General features: G+C 45.2%; 1 protein-coding gene across 1 annotated transcript in view; it reads right to left on the reverse strand.

Annotated features, from left to right (window-relative positions):
• Nucleotides 1–20158, reverse strand: part of CLPTM1L (CLPTM1 like) — a 938124-nt gene that overhangs the window by 699183 nt on the left and 218783 nt on the right. Inside the window, exon 5 of the mRNA XM_069620583.1 lies at nt 14418–14496. Within this exon, the coding sequence (XP_069476684.1) occupies nt 14418–14496 (79 nt within the window). The remainder of the gene's footprint in view (nt 1–14417; nt 14497–20158) is intronic.

Consider the following 20158-nt stretch of genomic DNA (forward strand, 5'->3'; position numbering starts at 1 on the left):
CCAGCTTCAAGCCTTGACGAACTGAGATATAGGGTTGTGTATGGGTCTTCCTGTCTCCCGCTTTCTGAAGCTAATTATGTGACCAAATGTTTAGGAAACCTGATGTACCATGCACATTCTAGGAAAGGAAAGATAATTAGACTACCAAGCCGAAATGCGAGAGGCCCTTTTGGTACAAGGAAAACACACAGATCAAGATAGGCCAGGAATGTCTCCTTGCACTGTGAACAGTGTGAACCTTATTGCTCCAACAGTAAATTGTACAGACATGACGCAGAGCGAGGATGCATGCATTACCATGGACAATGCCAACATTACGCGGGTCGTAAACTATTTGTAATTGCTACAACCAGTGCTGCTCTGAACTGCATAAAGAGGCTAACAGGCCACCCTGTAAATTGCTCATTTTCTTTATGATTGCCTGCCAGAAAGACTAATCTGAGACCGCTTAAGCGAAATAAACTCTTGTCATAAATTTGTTTCGTGACTGGTGTGTTCTTCGTTGATTTGCAGTAACTCATATTTGGGACTAACATGACTACTCTTTCTGCTCTCAAGGTAGTTAATTTAAAATGATGTCTAGACAGAGGATTGCCATCTCCTAGTGTAAAGGCTGATCTCAAACAAACATTGAGATCACCAAGAATCTTGGATTACTTCTTTACCTGTGGGTAGGGGATGCAGTGGATGCTGGGGCAGGTCCCAGCAGTGGCAATGGGCTTGTAGTTAATGCTACTATTGAAAATACAGGAGAAAGAAGAGGGGTATTTTCAAGTTTCTATGTCAACTTCAGGAGCTGAAGCTTTGCCTAGCTCAAGAGAGGAAATCTAAAGCTCAGAGAGAAAGAGCTTGAAATTAATATGGCTAAACTGGAGACTGACATGTTAGAGAAACAAAGCCTGAGAACACCAGCTGGAGTGGGCCAGACTGCCGGGGTCTGCCAGGGTCTCAAGGCTCCTCCAGAGATTCTTTAAGTGGTTTTGATCCAGGATTTCACATCCAACCTTTCCTAGGGATCTACCGAGTATGTATGATGGGAAAACTGATGTAATTGACTGCTTTTGAATATGCCTTTGAAGGACAAAAAAGTAGTAGAGCCTGATAAGATTGCCTGGTTGCTCGACAAGACTACCCATTTCTGGCTACAGTGCCATTATGGAAATGTCCAAGGATGACAAACGATTCTGAGAAACAAACAGGCTCTACTCAAACTTTGTGAAGACTCCTGCCCAATACTTAAGAGATTTAGAGAATACAAGAAGAAAGAGTAATAGTTGGGTGTCATTTATGACCGACTCTTTGAGAAACTGGAGTGGCTGGGTAGAAGGCCATAAGGTTACCACTTGTGAAGGCATGTTCAATTTGGTCAGGCTGGAACATATTTTTGTTTCCTGTTCCACACACTAGGGCTCTGGCCAAAGCTGTTTTAGCCAAGCCTAAGGCCCAGCCAAATCCAAAGGGGAAACCCAAGGCTTAAGGAGAGCAGAAACTCAGAAGAGCTAAAGGGAATATTCTCCCAACTCAGGTACAACTGAGGTTGAGGTAGTTGGCCAAGCCCCTGAACCAGACGAGGAAGAGGGGCTGCCTGAAATACTCAATCCCAATGAACACTCTGAACTGCAGAGTTTGCTAGCAGCAGAGTGCCACAAGGGATGAGTTCAGTAAGGGCCAACGTGGGTGCCCATCAATTCAAGGCCTAAGTAGACAGGCCAGTTCCCAGTTGGAGGGTGAAGCCCCTGTGAAGCATAGGATTTATTGCAAAGGTTGGCTACTTTACTCATTGCGGGGCATTTTACTAGGGCTGGCTTCCCGAACGATCTTAACACAACTCTTGATACATTTGTTAAATAATTAGTCTGCCTTATTAAGAGGTTCTGCACATGGATGCTTCTTGAAGCACACTTCCAAGTATCAAGCATACAATGTAAAACGTGTATGTTTATATGCTTCTTTGCCACATCGAATATGTTTCTGTGATGATCTGTTGTACAGTGCGCCAACTGTAGGAGACAGGCATTTCAGGAATACTGGGATTCATCAATAAAAGAGCCAATAGCACAAAACAATGATATACTGCTCACAGTTCAATAGCCGTGAGATAAATCAGTCAGAAATACACTGTTGAGACATTCGTTGCGGCAGAGGACGGTTAACAGCCAACTCTCAGGGTATAGCCTGTTACATGCCTTCATTTCTGTGTAAATCATAGTTTAAGTGAATGCCATAAAACTGAATGTTTTCACCTAGCGGATGTCCTTGATCAAGAAAATATTTGGTCAAAAAAGTGCAAAGGCTGCTTGAGCACCTTGAAAACACATCACACAACTACACACCAATCATACCCAGCATTGTATGGTTTAAATACTGTTAAGCCTGGCTATTAAACCAAGCTACACATTCCTGAAATGTTCTTTCATGCTGACCAATAACTAATCACATTTAAGAAACATGCATCACAGCTACCACAACCATGATCCATCCTCCACTCATGTGCTTTTCCCCCACTTAATTGTTTGTCTGCTGGCTATCTCACTTTCCTATCACCTTCCATTTCCCCATCCCTTCTTTCGTATTCACAGTCCATGGTCAGGCAGCACCCAGGCTGGGTCCCAATATGCCATCTCTTGGACAAGGTCAGGTGCTGTACGACAACTATGGTGGTGATGTGTGTATGCTACATTTTGAATAACATTACAAATGCTGTTCAAAAAGTACCCACTGGGGTTTCTCTGCTCCCTGGAGGAGTGCCCTAGTTAATTGCACTAGCTTTGAAGCCCAGGAATAGAATTGTATGTTTGGGAGGTGGCACCCCTCAGTTTTCTTCTCCTAACAGAGGATCACATGTTATTGGCCCTAAAGAAGGTAATACGAGCACCCTATTTGTCTTCTTAAAGTATATGGCTGGGACCAGCAGAGGTGGCATTCTAATGATCTAAGGAATCTGGGAGAGCAAAACAATTTTAAATTGTGAAATTGCCACCCATCAAGGAGATTGGAAATGGTCTTCAAAATCTCATGTCTTTCTCTACAGCCTACCAAATTCCCTCTAATTTAATACCAAACATTCTCTCGAGAGACACTTCTGGAGCTTTTTCCCCCAGATAGGTCATTGTGTCAGCAGGTTGCAGTTGGGGGAAGCAAAGACCCATCCAGGAACAGAGTGGTCAGCCCCAACGAAAGAATGTCAGTCTCTTCCCAATTAATCTAACAAAACAAAATGGTCCTAAAATTTGTTGCCTTACTTGCCACAGACTGCACAATATTAGTGCAACCAGCCAGCAGAAGGAGAATATTGTTCATGTAGAGCAGATGTTTGCTCTTTGTCCCAAACATGCAAATTTCTTTGAATGGAGTCGTGCTGTCAAATCGTGTATGCCATTGTTTCCAGCGCAAGGAGGCAGAGTAGAGGCATGAGGGCACAGTCTCGCTTCATGCCCCTCCTCCAATTGAAAGTTTGATTTGGTATTGGTCACCCCCACTGTTGCAGAGGGTGTTTCATACAAAGCCGTGAACCATCTGAACACAAACTCTTGCAGACAGCAGATTAGTTAGGGACACTGTACCCTCCCAAAAGCTTTTTCAGCATCTATTGAGATCAACACTGATGTACCTAGGTGTTTCCCTGAGGCATCTATGACAGGAGTAATACATCTCATGTTATCTACAGATCTGGAAGCTATAAATCCCATTTTTCAACTCCAAATTCAGTAATGAAATAGGGGAGTATCTGCCACAGAGCTGCAGATCTTCAGCTTGCTTGGGAATTACAACAATGGTGGATGCTCCCCTGGAGTCTGATGCAGAGACATGATCTAGAAAAGCATTATATATTTTTGTGAGGATCGGTACTAAAGAGGTGGTAAATGTCTTCTAAATTTCTGAGGTGAAACCGTCGGGGCCTGGGGTCTTTCCATTTTTGGCAGCCACAATAGGCAAGGCCAATTCTTCGGAAATAGGATGGCAGATTTCCTGAGCAGAAGAGCAAACGAGCCAACAAATTGGTCATACAATGCATCGTTCTTGGGGGAATTCAGACTGGTATAGCTTTGAATATAATCTGCAAAAGGTGTCTGGTATTTCTTTGTGGGTAGTAACAATGGATCCAGCGGGACGACAGAAGATATAGGTCTTGTCAACTGTTTGAAAATCAAATGGGCCAAGAGCATCCCAGATTTATTCCTGTGTTTGTGGAAGGAGGCTCCTGCTTTCTTATGCAAACAAAGAGCTGCAGACAACTCATTGAAGTCATACTTAGACTTAGTTTTCATAAGTGTGGCTATTTGGGCAATCTCAATAGACCAGCTTGAAATCTTTGATAATCCTTACCAAACATTGGTTTTATTTTCTATCCTGTTTCTTGTTATGGGAGCTCAATTTAATGATGTGACCTCATGATCGTATTTGCTGCATCCCAAAGAGTTTGTCAGCTTATTTTGGTGGAATCGATGAAGTGCATGAAGTCGTCAAGAAACAGAAAGAGTTATAGCCTCACTTAAACCATCTAACTGCAAAGGCGACAACTGCCCTCCCCAGAAATCAAGGATGCTGCCAGGGACCTAGCCCCCTTTATAACCAAGCTGATCAATGCATCCTTCTCCTCCAACATCATACCAAGTAACTTCAAAGAATCTTGGGTCCTGCCTCTCCTCAAGAAGCAAACCCTAGACCCTGCTATTCCCACCAATTACAGGCCCATCACCACGGTGCCGTTCCTGTTAAAGATAATAGAGTAGCATACCTACAAATTCAGCAATATCTTGAAACTCACAAACAATTAGGCACCCGCCAATCGGGCTTCAGACCGCAGCACGGTACCGAGACAGCCCTAATTGATCTCAAAACCCAGATCAATGAGATTAATGACAAAGGGAACACTGCCATGCTACTCCTCCTCGACCTGTTGGCAGCGTTCGACCTGGTGGATCACGCAGTTCTGTGCGAACACCTGGTCTCAGCTGCCCACTTCTCGAAAGAGGCCTTAGCCAGGATACAATCATTCTTGGACAATCGAACCATGAGGGTCTTCTCTACCCTAGCCTCTGCAGACCCCATCAAAATAACTTGTGGGGTACCCCAGGGCTCCTGTGTCGCTCCCACCCTCTACAACATCTTTACTAAGCCCCTATTCGACAAGTTGGACAGACTGGGTGTCTCATATACTAACTATGCAGATGACACCCAGATCCTCATACCCCTTTCGGGCAACTTCGACTCAGATACGGCCTTGGTAAACAAAATATATCTCATCATTCGGGCATGGATGGCCACACACGGCTTATGCCTGAATGATGAGAAAACCGAAATCCTGCTCCTCGGATCCAACACTAACCTAATAAAACTCAGCTCCAACTACAAGGCCTTCAACATTGATGGCAACACCATCACAGTGGCCAAAACAGTGAAAACGCTAGGCTTTCACCTTGATGCAACCATGTCACTAAGAAAACAAGTCAACTCACTAGCATCCTCTACCGCCTACACATGCAAGCTAATCAGGGCAAGTAGAGCCTTCCTCACCCAAACTAGCTGCATCATCATTGCCAATGCCCTAATACTATCCAGACTTGACTATTGTAATGCCATGTACCTAGGAGCCAACAAATACATAACCAACAAACTACAGACACTACAAAATAACGCTCTCAGAACAGCCCTTAACCTACCCTCCAAGGAACACATCTCCAACAGAAGGAGAGAACACAAATGGCTCAAAATCACTGACTGCATCTCTCTCAAAACGGCATCACTCACTTTCAAATGCTTAAACAACGCAGCCCCCCCCCTATCTCGCATCCAGAATAAAGAAAAAAACCTCCACCTGCCCCACCAGATCGATTAACTCTTGCTGCCTGCAGGTACCCAATTTCAGACAAAAGAAAACCGGCGGCAGTAGCTTCCATGTCCTGGCAGCCCAACATTGGAACGCCCTCCCACTCAACATTAGGACAGACCAATCCTACTACAGCTTCAGGTGAAACACCCTCACCTGGTTGCGGTCCAATGATCCCCATGACTAACCCTGCCATCTCACCCGCCCATGCCTTTGTTCAGCATTAAATATGTAAGTTCAACCAAATTGTCGCTATGCACAGCACTAAACATGTAAATATGTAAGAAATTTATTAACTATATGTATATATGTATATATGCACATTCCTCGCAATGTAATGCTATGCTTCTTTTTCATGTGTGCCTTATCCTGAAAGTTTTTATGTAATCCTACCTTCCTGCTCTCTGTTGTGCCCCGTTACCTCTGGGTTTTGCGCGCCATACTAAATAAATAAACAAATAAACAAACATGAAATTTCATCTTTTTAAGTGCATAGCAATGGCTTCATCTCCATAAATGTGATTGTTTGGTGACACCAACAATTTTCAACTTTGTAGAGATTGGTGCATGGTCTCAGATGCTCCGAGAGGGTATCTTTGCATCAAGTTCATCCGAGGAGTGTAGTTTAGAGATACAAATCATGTCAATCCTAGAGGTGGTAAAGTGCCTTGGAGACTGAAATGTATAGTCTCTTGCTGAGGGGTGGAAAAGTCGTAGGAGTCAGAAATGCCAGAGTCGTCAATCATGTCACTAAAGGATTATCTGCAGGGACTTACAAGATATCCAGGAGTCCCTGATCTGGCTAGATTGTAATCTATCACCTTGTTCCAGTTCCCACCAATAGTCAGGCAGTGGCAGGCATAACCAAAACACATTTTTTTTCATAAAGGACCTAGACAGAAATTATCCAGGTGGCCTGGCCAAGCAGAGGGGAACTGCTATCCATCTTGCAAGGGTTTCCATAATTGTACAAGGGAAATGTTTGAGCATAAGAATCACAACACCATTTAGCTTCTTGATTACAGCACTATAAAAACAAGCCCTGTGCTATTTGTAGGCACATTTTTCATCTTCCCCAAGTTTCCAGATATGTCACTTGAAACAGATAATATCAGAAACGATCTTATTCAAAAGAGATCACATTTGTGTGCTTAATCGGATGATCACATTCCATGTGATAACTTGGGTTGGATTGTCATCCATGCTATCATTTGTGTAGGGTAAACAATCTCACCAATGAAAACAAGCATTGGCAATGGCAACAATTTGGGCTTTTGTGTAGGTATGGGAACAGCACTTGACAGGCACTGCCATTGATGGTAGCAGGTGAGAAAATGGTGCAAATACCTGAGCATCTAATAGCAGTGCCTGGCAAATACCTATTACTTCTACACAAGCCAAAATTGTTGGCTTTGCCAATGCTGGGTTTTAAAAAGGACTTCAGCAAAGGACACATAGTGATTATAAAGCGAGTGGCTGAAGGCAGACCTGGTTGAGACATTTTTAATGCACCAGTGGCATGTTCACAGCTCCCATTAATTAACTCTCCGAAGACTGCTTTGAAAAAAACACTGGCAGGCATTTCAAGTGCACAGTTTGATGGCAAGGCTTGCTTAAAGAGAGCTCATATAGTTCCCAAGAGGTGGTTTTTGGGTGGGAGGGGCAGGAACTGGGTGGATACGGTCATATGGGTTAGCATGGCCATGGGCAGTCAATGGGTGGGCAAATAATCAAACACTTGCAAGCTTTGTGTCCGTCCTCATATGCCATTTCTCCCCATCTGTACTCCAATGCAATAGTTTCGGCTTATAGCCCAAACTAAAAAGGAGGAGCCTCACAAAGCTTCAGTACACCTCTGACTAGGTGCTATGGTGTGGTTTCCCCTGGTAATTTGCCTTTGGAGAACATTTTAGGAATCTTCTTCTGTGTAAGCAACATAGCTTCATCACCTTTGTCTGAATGAGAGCCTACATGATCGCCCAACAAAGCATGGAATGATTAACCTGTGCATGGGTGGGGGGTGCCAGGAATGGGAAGAGCAACATGGTTTTCTCCCTTCCACTAAAACCTCAGGGCTACTGATGCAAAGCTCCAGGAAGATCAGATCTTGCCTTTGACACATTCTTTTTCAACAGTTGTATATGGTTTCCTCTATTCTAGATCTTTTTTTGTCATCTCTTGGAAGAATCTGAATTTATGGCTGTTGCATACTGTTTTCCTCACTAGTGACATGACTATTTCTTTGACTGAAAATCTTAAAAAGTGCACAATAGGAGCTCTCTCAGTGCTTTCTTTGGATCTGGCCCTGGTCCAGCCACCCAGTGTTCCCCATCAAGTTCAGTGTGATATTGGAAATCGATTTGTAGAGCCTCAGATAAAAGATGCAGTACAAAAACGTTAGGTTGTTGGGCTTTACATCCTTCCGGCACCACAAAGATATGCAATATTGTTTCTTTTCTCTTGGTGCTAGATCAGTTAAGCAGTCTTCAAGGTTGACAGGATGGCCAAGCTAGTGAAGAGGTACCAGTTTGCGGATGTTCATGTCATCTTCCAACTGAGAAATTCTGGATTCTGCTCAGTTTCACCTCTGCCACATCTCCCTTGATCAGGTGAAAATGTTTGGTCATTTGTTCCAGAAATGCAAACATGCCTCTAGGGAAGGTACTTTGTCCTCCAGCATGGAAACACAAAATGTATCAGATTGCTCATCATCTGAATGGGTATTTATCTTCCCCTTTTTATGCTGCAAGTGGCAATATTTCTGACAGGGCCGAGCCATTTTGAGGTGATGTAACTTGAACCAGTCAGCAGAAGATCACAAATAACTTGTGATTAGAAATAATTAACTCTTGGAAGAATCAGAACAAGGGGCGAGAAAAAGTAAAGTTCAGGTTTATTCCAATTACGCGCGCATCTATGTCATAATTGCAATGCTTTAGGAGAGTCTCCTCATAAAGGTAAAAGGAGAGGCAGATGGGAGCTGTACTATTCAACTTGAGAACTAGTGCAGTGTAAAATAAAACACTTGAAATTTCAAGCTGTAAGGCACCTATTCTCAAGCAGTGCCATTCACTGCCACAGGCCCGAGGTTATCCCCACACTCAGTTTCTTATGTTACATGCCTGCAAGCAGGTGAACAGATCAAAGAGGCGAGTGTGCAGTAAGTTCTCCACAGAGTCCCAGGATCGCAGGACCACCGAAGGTAAGCACAGAGTTTCTGCACCAAGGAGTCAAGATTGCCCGCTGCCGCAGGTCGAGGGAGAAGCCACGGTCCCACTTAAAATTGCCATGGAGTATGTTTTCTGTACATATGCTCCTGTACTATGATGGCTAAAAGAACTAGCAAAGGAATGGGTTTCAGCAATAAATGCAATGTAGAGATTGAAATCCAGTAAATGTTACATTGATTTAAGAAGGAAGTGGCTAAAGCCCTATTTTATGAAGTGGAATATTTGATTAAACTTCGAAGCACTGTTTTTAATAATGAATTGTAACACATTCGATTTTTAATCTGTTTCAATACGCAAGTGAGGATCTGTCTCAGCAACTCAAATGATCAGGAATTATGTTGTGTCTAGGGTAACATGAATGGCTTAGAATATGGACTACGGACTCCTGTCCACATTATAATTTTGGAGATCTTAATGATTGGTGGTATGTATTCTCTCATCAGGAAGGTTTTATGCTTTGATACCATTTGTATATGAATAGGTTTGTATTTGTGTTAATGGAGAAATCAGTTTTAATAAAGATTACATTACAGTCTCCGGTCAGAAAAAGAAAAATGTATCAAGTGGGGGAAGAGAAATTCCCTAAGATATGGAAAAGATGAACAAATGAATGCCACGCTAAGGACCGTAAGACAGGTAGGTGGCAAAAGGGAAGCAGACCCAGCTTTTAAAGCAGTCCTGCTGGCTAGCCTTCTGGTAAAAAGTCATTTATACTTCCCACTCCTGACCAGGCCTGCAATGCAAGCGGACGGAGGACCTGAGGCCCAGATGAAAAGATCTCTGAAAAGAGGAGAACGAGATACTGAGGAGCCAAGAAGGAAGAGCGGAGAATGAACAACGAAGAATGGAAAATACCGAGATGCTTTTGTTTGAGCCCTGATGGAAATTTGTTTGAAACCAGAGTTCTTTAGTTGGCAACTCGTACATATTTGAACCCAGAACCTTTCCTTTGCATCCAAAGTCTTGGAACAGTCAAATAGAGGACAGGAAGTTAAGTGGAGTTAATGGGGATGTATTGGGGGGCAGAGGAGGCATAGATTTGTAGATTTTGGCCGCCGCACAATTGGTTTCACAGCTAAATTTACTATGGTCCATTCCGCAGCAAACAATTCTGCCACCACCAAATCACAAAGATCCTCATCTGGTATTACCCAATTTAATCGATCGAATTGGTACTGGCCGAATTTGTCCAGATGTACCATTCGATCAATTAAAAAATCAAATTGGGTAATACCAGATGAGATCAATGAAGGTTAACACAAACATTTTATAGAAGCAAAAGATTTATAAAGAGTATGTTACAAGTTATGCTAAATAATAAACAGGGAGGTGTGAGGTTGGGTATCGTCTAGGATTTGAGTAGTGTAACACAAGCGTCTCGGAGAGGGTAACGAGTGTCCAAACACAGAAAATATGTTCTTCCAGTTCTCCATAACTCATGGCCCATAATAGCGGGCATGATTACAGTCTCAGGTTTAAGGACCTCACTCTTCGTCTCCTATGTATCTCCCAGTACAAATTGCGCTTACGGGGGCATGCCCTAATCTTCCAGCTTTCACAAGGAGGGAGCCTCCACGTAGGTCTTCACTCATGTGGGCAGCCTGTTGACAGGCAGTTTCATGATGAAGCCGGCCATCGAGTCATGGGGAGACCCTATGGTCTTAACAGGAGAATCACCAAGCCTCTTCCAACTTACCTCTCCCTCCTGGCTCTCTGGCCACCTGTTCGTTTCTCTTTGGCCTCTACATCTCACCCCAAGTCTTATTCCTGCAGGACCCTTACTCTCTAGATTTGTTTGGTAAGAGCTTATTCTGCCCCTTCTGAACATCTCCCCCCAAGCTACTACCTCTAGCAAGCCTAGTGTAACCTAGTGTGTATTAGGGTCCACAACCATTCCCCTCCTTACTACTGTTCCTCCTTCTCTCTGCTTAAGTCTCCCTACTCCTATCCTTCAACAATATTTCACTCCATCCCCATGCTTCCCTCTACCACCTCCTGCTTAACTTTACTGATTTCTCTAGCACCTTCTCGGTCTGCTTCGAAATGTTTTACTGCCCCTTCACCTCTTAACTATCTACAATAGCCTTTTTTTATGACCCTGTGGGTTCTTTCTCCTCTGGGTCACTATCCCCCACATCCCCTGGCCCCCTGGGTCTCCCCCCCCCCCCCCCAAGACCTTTGGGTGCACTAATTCCCAACCTCCAGGATCTGCCTTTCCCCAGCTAATGGTTCTCCCCTGCAGCTTCCAGTCTTCTGTTCCCCCTAGCTCCAGGGGCTAGTGTCCCCTCAGGCTCCAGGGGCTCTCCTCCAGTCTCCTGCCCTCTCCAGGTTCTAGGAGCTTTCCTCCTGCTCCTCTGCAACTTTGTCAACTTCCTCTCTTTCCCCTCTCCCACATGCCCTGCATTTACTAGAACCGTGGGCCTGCATTCCCGCCGCTAGCTGGTTGGTGTAAGGAAAGTCTCTTTCGGTAGCTTGGTTAGGGATTGGCTGGTCTGCCCCGCCCCTGTGGTGGATTTTCGCTCTGATGTGGTACTTGGGGTTGGCAATTCCCTGCACCCCTCACCCGCACCTCTTGGGCAGTTCTTTATCTGGCTTTCAAACCCTGGTTCTGGCTTCAGGGTGAACGTTCTTACCCTCTCTGGTCTTAAGTGTATGAGCGTCATAAAGCCAGACATAACAAAAGGTAAATGTAATACTGTTGCTGGAACTGTGGAGGGAAAGCCTTTAAGTAGATGTCATCTCTGCCCAGGTTGTAGGTGTGCTTTGTGTGGCAGCTGGGCATTCTCAGAAAGACCTAGCATGACCGCATATCCCAGCAGCCTCTGGGCATAGGACTACAGCCCCAGCAGCCCATACTCTTCCTCAAAAGAAAACAGGCACACGGGGCCTGCAAAAGGCTCAGGCGACGCCCAGGCCAATGCCCAACATGATGCGCATGCGCGGGACGGCTACCACGCATGCGCAACTCGCGAACGCTTGTTCGCGCTCCAGATTCCTTCGGACAGGACGCATCTCACAGAGCTCCGGCGAAAACCTTACACGGGGCCCGCCCTCGCGGGAATCAATCTCCCTGGCCCCGCGCCTTTTAAGATAAGTGCTGAACTTGTTTTACGCTGTGGATGTTACCGGAGCATGTATCTGATACTTGCCTAATACACTAACTTTGGGAAGTGATCGGAAGCTCATTGGGGAACGTTACAACAATACTAACTCATAATTGCATGCCGCGTATCTCTGGTGTTGTTTGGGTGACAACTGCAGCACGTGGAAGCACGCACCAATTGTTTCCTTTGTCAGGAAAAAGAAACGCTTCGGCGCTCGTAGCCTTCTGAACCCGTGTTACTACAAGAAACAGGACCCGTGTGGAAGCCAGAGCTAAGTGCTTTCTAGTTATCTGTTTAATGCATGAAACTGCCTAATTTGAGTACAGCGGGGCATTCGCTGGGTGTACGCATTGCAGCCCAGTATTTTCACGCATCACAAACTATTCACAGTGAACTGAAAATGTGATTTAGAAAGACCCATTACTATTTGTGCATTTGTTTAATCTGCAATTCACTATCCACCTCTGTGCCAAAGCAAGGAATGCATGTATGAAAGCTGAATGCATGTTCTACCAAAAGGGGGTAACGCATGTATGACAATGAATACATGCGAGTGTGGAAGTTATTGCTGAAAGGGCAGAAAGACTCGGAGCACCTGCCCACAGCTATAGGCCAGGAACAGAGCCAAGGAGCATGCCTTCCCTAAAAAAAACCCTGCCTATCCATAACCGCTTCCTAACCCTCAACCCGGTGTACCTAAAATCCCCTACCCATCCCATCCAAGGACCCTAACCCTCTTTCCCCGTGGGGATCGCGGTGACCTGTGTTTTTCTAATCCAGGCGCCAAGACCACCAATGGGAGGAAGGAGTTTGTGCTGCTTCTGCGTGGAACGGATCTCGCCCTGACAATGAGAGGGGAGAACTTGTGCGATGACAAGCTGGCTGCTTCGCGAATATACCTACCTAGTACAGGTCCTGTTTTTTCTCACCATAAATAGGATTTTTGTGCACCTCTGCAAGGGGAGGCAAGCGTACAAGCACCATCAACTATCAGACCACCACTGCTTGATTCCTGTAAAGGTCCAGGTGACTACAGTGCCAATGTGATGAGCCCCTGACTTCCGCAAGTGGCATAAGGGGGAGGGGGGGACCCAGGTAGAGATCCTTCCCATGCCGCCCCTACAGGCACAACACCAAGTAGCTTATCGTTTCAACTAACCCCCTTGCAAGCCCCACCACTGTCCACCAAGGTCAAGCAGGGGGGCTGTTGCAGAACCAAGGGGAACCCACCAACCAGAAATCTTAAACTACTTGAAAGTGGCATACTGTGCTGCGACATATGTAGCGTTCATTAAACCACTGAACTGCCACTCTCAAGGCTTTGAGGACGCCCTCTCAATAGGACCTGGCCCCTCGCCCATTTTATAGATTTTGATTTTATGTTGCATTTGCATTGATATTCATTGTATTGATATTCATTTAGTGCACAGTGTATAGCAGAAAAAAACTAACAAGGAATTTAGTCAGTGGAGCAATCCCAAATCAAGTATGGTAAATTATTGGGAAAGGTAGAAGGCCGATAGTGGTGGATAGTGGGCAAAAGATGGATCTCAATCACAAAGACAGGACATACACAAGACAAACTATAATCCGAAGGGACTGAATGCATACAAGGAAGCATATAGATAAAAATATGTTAAGGCTAAACCGGGAAGCTGTGGGGTGGTTAAGTAGATGTGCTAGCCAGAGTAACCTTCTGCTGGGAACAAGACATAGCCACACATTCACGCACTTAAAATGGGCCAAATGTATATAAGGCCCCAGTTTATACTCTCAAGCGGTACACCAAATTGTGAAGCAAACGCAGGCTTCTGTCACTTTAGTGTAGTGGAGTATATATGGATGCATGAAGACTAATGAAACTTTTACAAATATGTTGGACCTTAATGTCAACTAAAGATTTCCTTACTGAGTGGCGATTGGTGTTCAATTTGAGAATTTTAAAGTTTAATAAATTCATGATGAAAAAGAGAATGAGTATTGACATTATTTTGTTGGTATACTGATGTATCAACATCAAATATTATGCAATTATCTCTTAAAATTAATCAATGTATATAATTTTAAAAGCTATATGCCACGCTACTCTACTATATGGTCCCAGATTTATCTAGTGTCTCCTCACACACTGGCGACTCATGTAAAGGGCTCTAGTATGACGTCTGTACTCTCCAAAACTCTAATAAATAATATTAATCCATTTTCCTATAACACCAGCCAAATAACACAATAGAGAGAAGAAAAATTGCTTACCATGAGATCCTTCACTCTGTTACTTAGCTGATCGATAAATAGTATTGGAAGGTAATGGACAGACTTCCCCAACTGTATCCTACGAATTGTAAAAATACAAAAAAGCTACGTTATAGGCAACAAGTCAGTTTAGTGAACATAAATTACATGTTTAATTATAATCCGCAACATAAAACAAACACTGGCCAATTCACTACAAATGCTGTCTTAATCGATATGGCTTTAGACAAATGAAGAGCAAGCACAATGCTTACTGTTAGTAGGAATTAACGGAGGATAAGCCACCATCTACACAACACCAAGACTGAATAATGATTTTAGGTGGTAAAGGGAAATTTAGGAAGAATGCTTCTTTTAAAGGAGCATGCAATTTACATTCTAAATAAGTGATAAATAACAATTAGTCAACAGGGAAATCAACAGTGCACCATTACCATAATTTCAATAACATACTTTGTACATTAAGTTATTGGGAATTGGTAATGTGCTCATGCGATTGGCTAACATAAGACACCCCATGGTTACACACATTCCTAGTTCCCATCACCACTGCTTATCAAAGGACATATGAACAAATCTGAAGGACAGATTTCCCATCAGGCCGATACGTACACAAAAGGGCCTTAGTTCAGCAGGTTTCTTTCCACCTAGGTTTCTCATTTAAATAGATCTCTACACTTATTGAAGAATAGTGTGCTGACACAGCGACGATATGACCAACAGTTGTTCATTTTATTTTTAAAAACAAGTAAGTCTGTTTCTGAGCATGATATTCAGCTGGACTTCCCCAGTGATCAGCAAATTTCACTGCAAAGGAAAAGTGGTTGTCCGAGCAGTTGTGTAGCCAGTGCCAAATAGGGCAAGGCTAGATGGGGCTACATGTTTGTCCCTGAAGGGAAGCCTATAAATAAGATGCAGAGATAAGTGTTTGCAAATAAAAAAAATTAAAAGAAAAGAAAAAAAGAAAGAAAGCAGCACTCCCCTGCCTAGGAGTGGGATGGGCAAGGGAGAAGGTTTCAGAACGGAAATCGCAGAGAGAGAAGATTGAAGAAGAGAGGCAGAAGCAGAAAAAATACAGCTCCCGGGGGAGTGTGCACTGCCCTGAGCAGCCTCCTAAGGCCATTTCTGGCATGGCCGCATGTGCCTGGCTCCCCAGTGTACTTCCCGTGGGTCCGGGCTACATACCCGAACAGCCCGGGCACCCACGAGGCCATAATAGATGATGGCCCACCAAGGGGCTAGACCAAATGTGCGCATCGTTAAAGACGCTTGCAGCTTGCAGGGTGCTGCCGGGGTGAAGAATCAAGAGCCGCCCAGTCCAGATGTGTGTTGGGGGCAGCCCGAACTGGGAGACCTGGGAGTGCCCCTGATGGCCTGCCCCAGAGCCAGCTGGGGAGAGCCCTGAAGGTAAGTCTTGCCAGGCTGTGTATGCAAGGGCTGCCTGTGAGGTGTAGTCGAAGGAGGCGGAACAGTCGCTGATGTGGCCCAGGTGTGGACAGGTGGAGAAGCTTCAGGCTGCTTTGCCATCGGGGGGCTGGGTGAAGAAGAGGGGTCTGGCCAGCCAGCCAGAACCCCAACAAATGTGTGGCCCACACCTTGCATTGGTTGGATGGATGGATGCAATGGAGAGCAGGCGGGCTGCCAGGCAGACTCTGTGCTGCAAGGCACAGCCAGGATAACGGTGGCATACCCAGGGAAACGGGGACCCACCTTAAGAAAAGAAGGTGCAGAGGTGCTCACCCAGGGTTTGCGGGCCAACCAGAAGATAGTAGGGCGGCAGAGGGCTGTGGTGGGGAGATTAGGCTCCCCCACCCAGAAACAGACTGAATGGTGCTGGGACCATGCAGTGAGATCGGGTGCCCACATGGTGAATGGAAAAAAACGGTGGAGACCAGGCCACCAATTTCATTAGGGGCAAACCCTGCTCATTCAAGCACTAGGATAGCACCACCAAAAGGTAATGGCCAACTACTGCAGCCCCCCCTGTATAAAATAATGTATTATATGTTGTATATGTCATTGTTTGCTATGTGTGTGTATATAGATGTAATTTTAAGTGCATGTTTATAGTTATAAAAATGTATAATGTATACAAGAAGTTAAGTAGGGGGACTGTTAAGTGAGGGGACTGATACATGTTAAGATATATTTCTAAATTCTGGCCTGGTAGACCGATTTCAGGAGGCCTCCCTAGTTATATTAAAAAGGAGAACCCATAAGAGGTTAGCTAAACCCAATCAAGGTAAGCCTGGAGAGTGAACAAGGCTTAGTCTTAGGAGTGAGTGAATGCGGTCAGGGGTCCACAATGAGTCCACACAGTGAAGCACAAAATAATTTCCACTTATAAAAATTAATAAAGCAGGTAATATCACACAACACTCAGTTATCAAACATATATACAGTCACCGTAGGTTTGCAGAAATGCATACAATTCGGTTTATAGTGATTACATCGAATGCCTTAGCATCTAAACAAAAGCAATGAAAAAAAAGCATTGAATGCATTTTTTTTTCATTTTTATTTTAATGAGGGGGTGTGGGGGGGTTCCCTCCCCAAAACCTGGTTTTTTTTACCCCTTTAAACCCATTATAATTACAATAAAACCTTTACCTTCCCACAGTGGGACTTGAAATGGGATTGGAGGGTAAACATTAGTTAGTCCCTTTAAAAACTGTACTACTATAGGAATCTTTAGGTATCCCTTGATGGTACCAATCTGGAGCCCCAGATTTGCTAGATGCAATAGAAAGGATAACACCATAGTTGTATTACATGAAAAAGGGTCAACATTCTTATCTGTACACCAGCAGCAGAACTTATTCCAGCAGCAGCGGTATAAAGATTTGGTTGCTGGCCTTCTGGCCAAAAGTTAAAACCCATTACGTCGTCCGGGAGGAGGTCCCAATCCTTGTATCTCAGCCTCTCAGAAACCATGCGTGATGGCTGAGAGTCCTGATATCTGGATGGAGAATCCGACCCTCCTCTCGTGAGAGAAGGTCCTCTCTTTGTGGAAGACGAATCGGAGGACAGATGGACACGTCCAGAAGGTCTGGGTACCAAGTCCTCCTGACCCAGTCCAGGGTAATTGGGATCATGGATTTCTTGAACCTTCTCAACCTCCTGATTACGTGAGGAATCGCAGGGACTGGAGAAAACTGGGAATTTCCACTCCTGTATGTCTCCTAGAGCTCCTCTTGGGGGAAATTCCTTTGAGCAGTACAGTTCGCACTTCCTGTTGGCAATGGTTGCAAACAGATCCATTTGAGGGGTTCCCCAAAGGATGACGATCTCCTGAAGGACTTCCTGACCAGGTCCCCCCTCACGGGAGACTGCTCTGCCAGAGCGTCCGCCGTCGTGTTTTTCTCTCCGGCTAGGTAAACTGCCGACAAATATTCCTTCTTGTATTGCCCAGAAGGAAAGCTGCATTGCCCCTCTGCACAGTGGTAGTGACCCTACAACTCCTCTTGTTGAGGTAGTACATGGCCACTGTGTTTTCTGTCATTATCAGGAAATTCTTTCCCTGTACAGAGGGCAGAAAAGCCTTCAGCGCTAGTCTGATTGCCCTCAACTCTAAATGTTTGATATGCAGTTTGGACTCCGATGGAGACCAATCACTGCTGATTGTCAAATCGTTGGTATGGGCTCCTCACCCAGGGAGTGAGGCGCCCGTCGCTACTGTTATCTCTGGCCATGGTTGCCAAACAGGTTCTCATTTGAAGATGTTCTCCTGACAGTCCCACCACTGAAGATCCAGCAAGACTCTGTTTGGGATTTTTAGGAGATCTGACATTCTTCCTGAAAACTGTGACCACTGGGTACTGAGAGCCCAGTGGAGAGATCTCATTCTCAGGCAAGCCTCTGGCACCAGAAAAATGCAGGATGCCATGAGACCGAGCAACCTCAGAAAATGGAAGGGCAATAGATGTTGGGCATTCTAGAATTTTGTCACCATCTGCATAAAGTCTTGAGCCCTCACCTCTGGTGGTGAGGCTTTTCCTAGGGATGCATCCAGGACTGCTCAAATAAATTGGAGCCTTTGAGATGGTATCATGTGGGACTTCTTGATGTTGAGGGAGAAGCCCAGCCTGTGAAGGGAGTAACAGGTGGAGTTGATATGTTCCAAAGCCTGTTCTGGAGAACTGGCCCTGATCAGCCAATCGTCCAGGTAGGGGTTGACGTGAAACCCCCCCTCTCCCGAGACTCGCTGGTACAACCGACAGTAGCTTGGTAAAAACCCTCAGGCGGAGGTCAGCCCAAATGGCAGAATCTGAAACTGATAATGACAACCGCCAACGGCGAACCTCAGGTACTGTCTGTGCTTGTGATGGATCGGCACATGAAGGTAAGCATCCTGGAGGTCCAATGATGCCATCCAATCCTGAAGCTGGGGAGCCTGAAGGATCTGAGAAAGGGTTACCATCTTGAACTAGTCCAAGATGGGTCTCAATCCTCCGTCCTTCTTTGGAATTAGAAAATATGGGGAGTACCAACCCTTGTTCCTCTCTGCTACAGGTACTGGTTTTATAGCACCATTCTCTAGCAGGGTTAAAATCTCCTGCATAAGGAGCGGATCTGGAAACCTTCAAAGAGTTGTTCCCCGGTGGATGACAGGTTTTTGCAGGAAAGGTAGGTAGTAACCTTGGGCCACTGTTTCCAGTGCCCAAACACCTTAAGTAATACCCTGCCATTCTGTCAGATGCTGTGATAACCTGCTTCCTACTGTAGTCTTGTGAACGAAGACCGCAGAGAGGTTTTGGAGTGGCTGATGCAGTGGCATTGGGTAAGGCAGCCGCTGCTGTTGCAGTCTTAGTAATTCTTCCCCGTCCACCACGATGGAATCGTCTGTCCTCTTTGAGCTGGCTGTCCTCTGCCCCTTCCAAATGTGGCATAATGGCGAAAGGACATACCCCTACAGGGCGTACCTGTGGGGCGATTTGGAGTTTGTCTTATTGCAGCTCCAAGGGATTTTGCCGCCGCCGCCCGCCTCCTTGGAAGTTTGCAGCTTCTCCAAACTCTCATCAGCTTTGTTTCCAAATAAATGCCTGCCATCAACGGGCATGTTGAGAAGCCTGGATTGTACATCTGGGGCAAATCCTGACTCGCAACCAAGCAAATATGCTTATCACTGTACTAGCCGCCATAGCTCTGCTGATACTCTCAGAGTCGAGACCAGTCTGGAGGGACTCGCACTTTGCGTCTTTCCCATTCTTGACAATGTTAAGGAAACCGTCTGCCTCCGCCCCCTCGGGGATATGGTCAGCTGCCACAGAAATGCACACCCAAAGGGTGTGAGTGAAACTTGCTACGGTGCACGTAGCATTGGCCGACTTTAAATCCATACTGCCGCCTGAAAAAAACTTTCTTGCCCATGGTGTCCTACCTTTTGTCAACTCTATCTTGAGGTATGGTGGGGTAGGCATTTTCTCTGCCTGTGGAAGTAACTGCCTGCACTACAAGGCTTTCTGGAGTAGGATGTTTTGAGAGGTAAAAAGGATCAGAGCTGGAGACTCTGTACTTTTGTTTACAGCTGGAATAACCTCTGGTGCCTCCCAATTAGAGGCCACCGTCCTTTGCAGGGCTTGGTGAAAAGGGACATTAGAATTCTCATGTGGCCCTCTGTCCAATAGGTTTGCGAGATCATCCTGTTCAGAAACAGGTGTGGGTCTCGACCATCACATATATTCCATGACCCTTGACATTAGTCGTCTGTATGTTACCTCAGCGTGGTCCCCATGGTCTGC

The sequence above is a fragment of the Ambystoma mexicanum genome, chromosome 5q (genome assembly GCF_040938575.1).
Source record: "Ambystoma mexicanum isolate Mex_15411 chromosome 5q, UKY_AmexF1_1, whole genome shotgun sequence".
NCBI lineage: Eukaryota > Metazoa > Chordata > Amphibia > Caudata > Ambystomatidae > Ambystoma > Ambystoma mexicanum.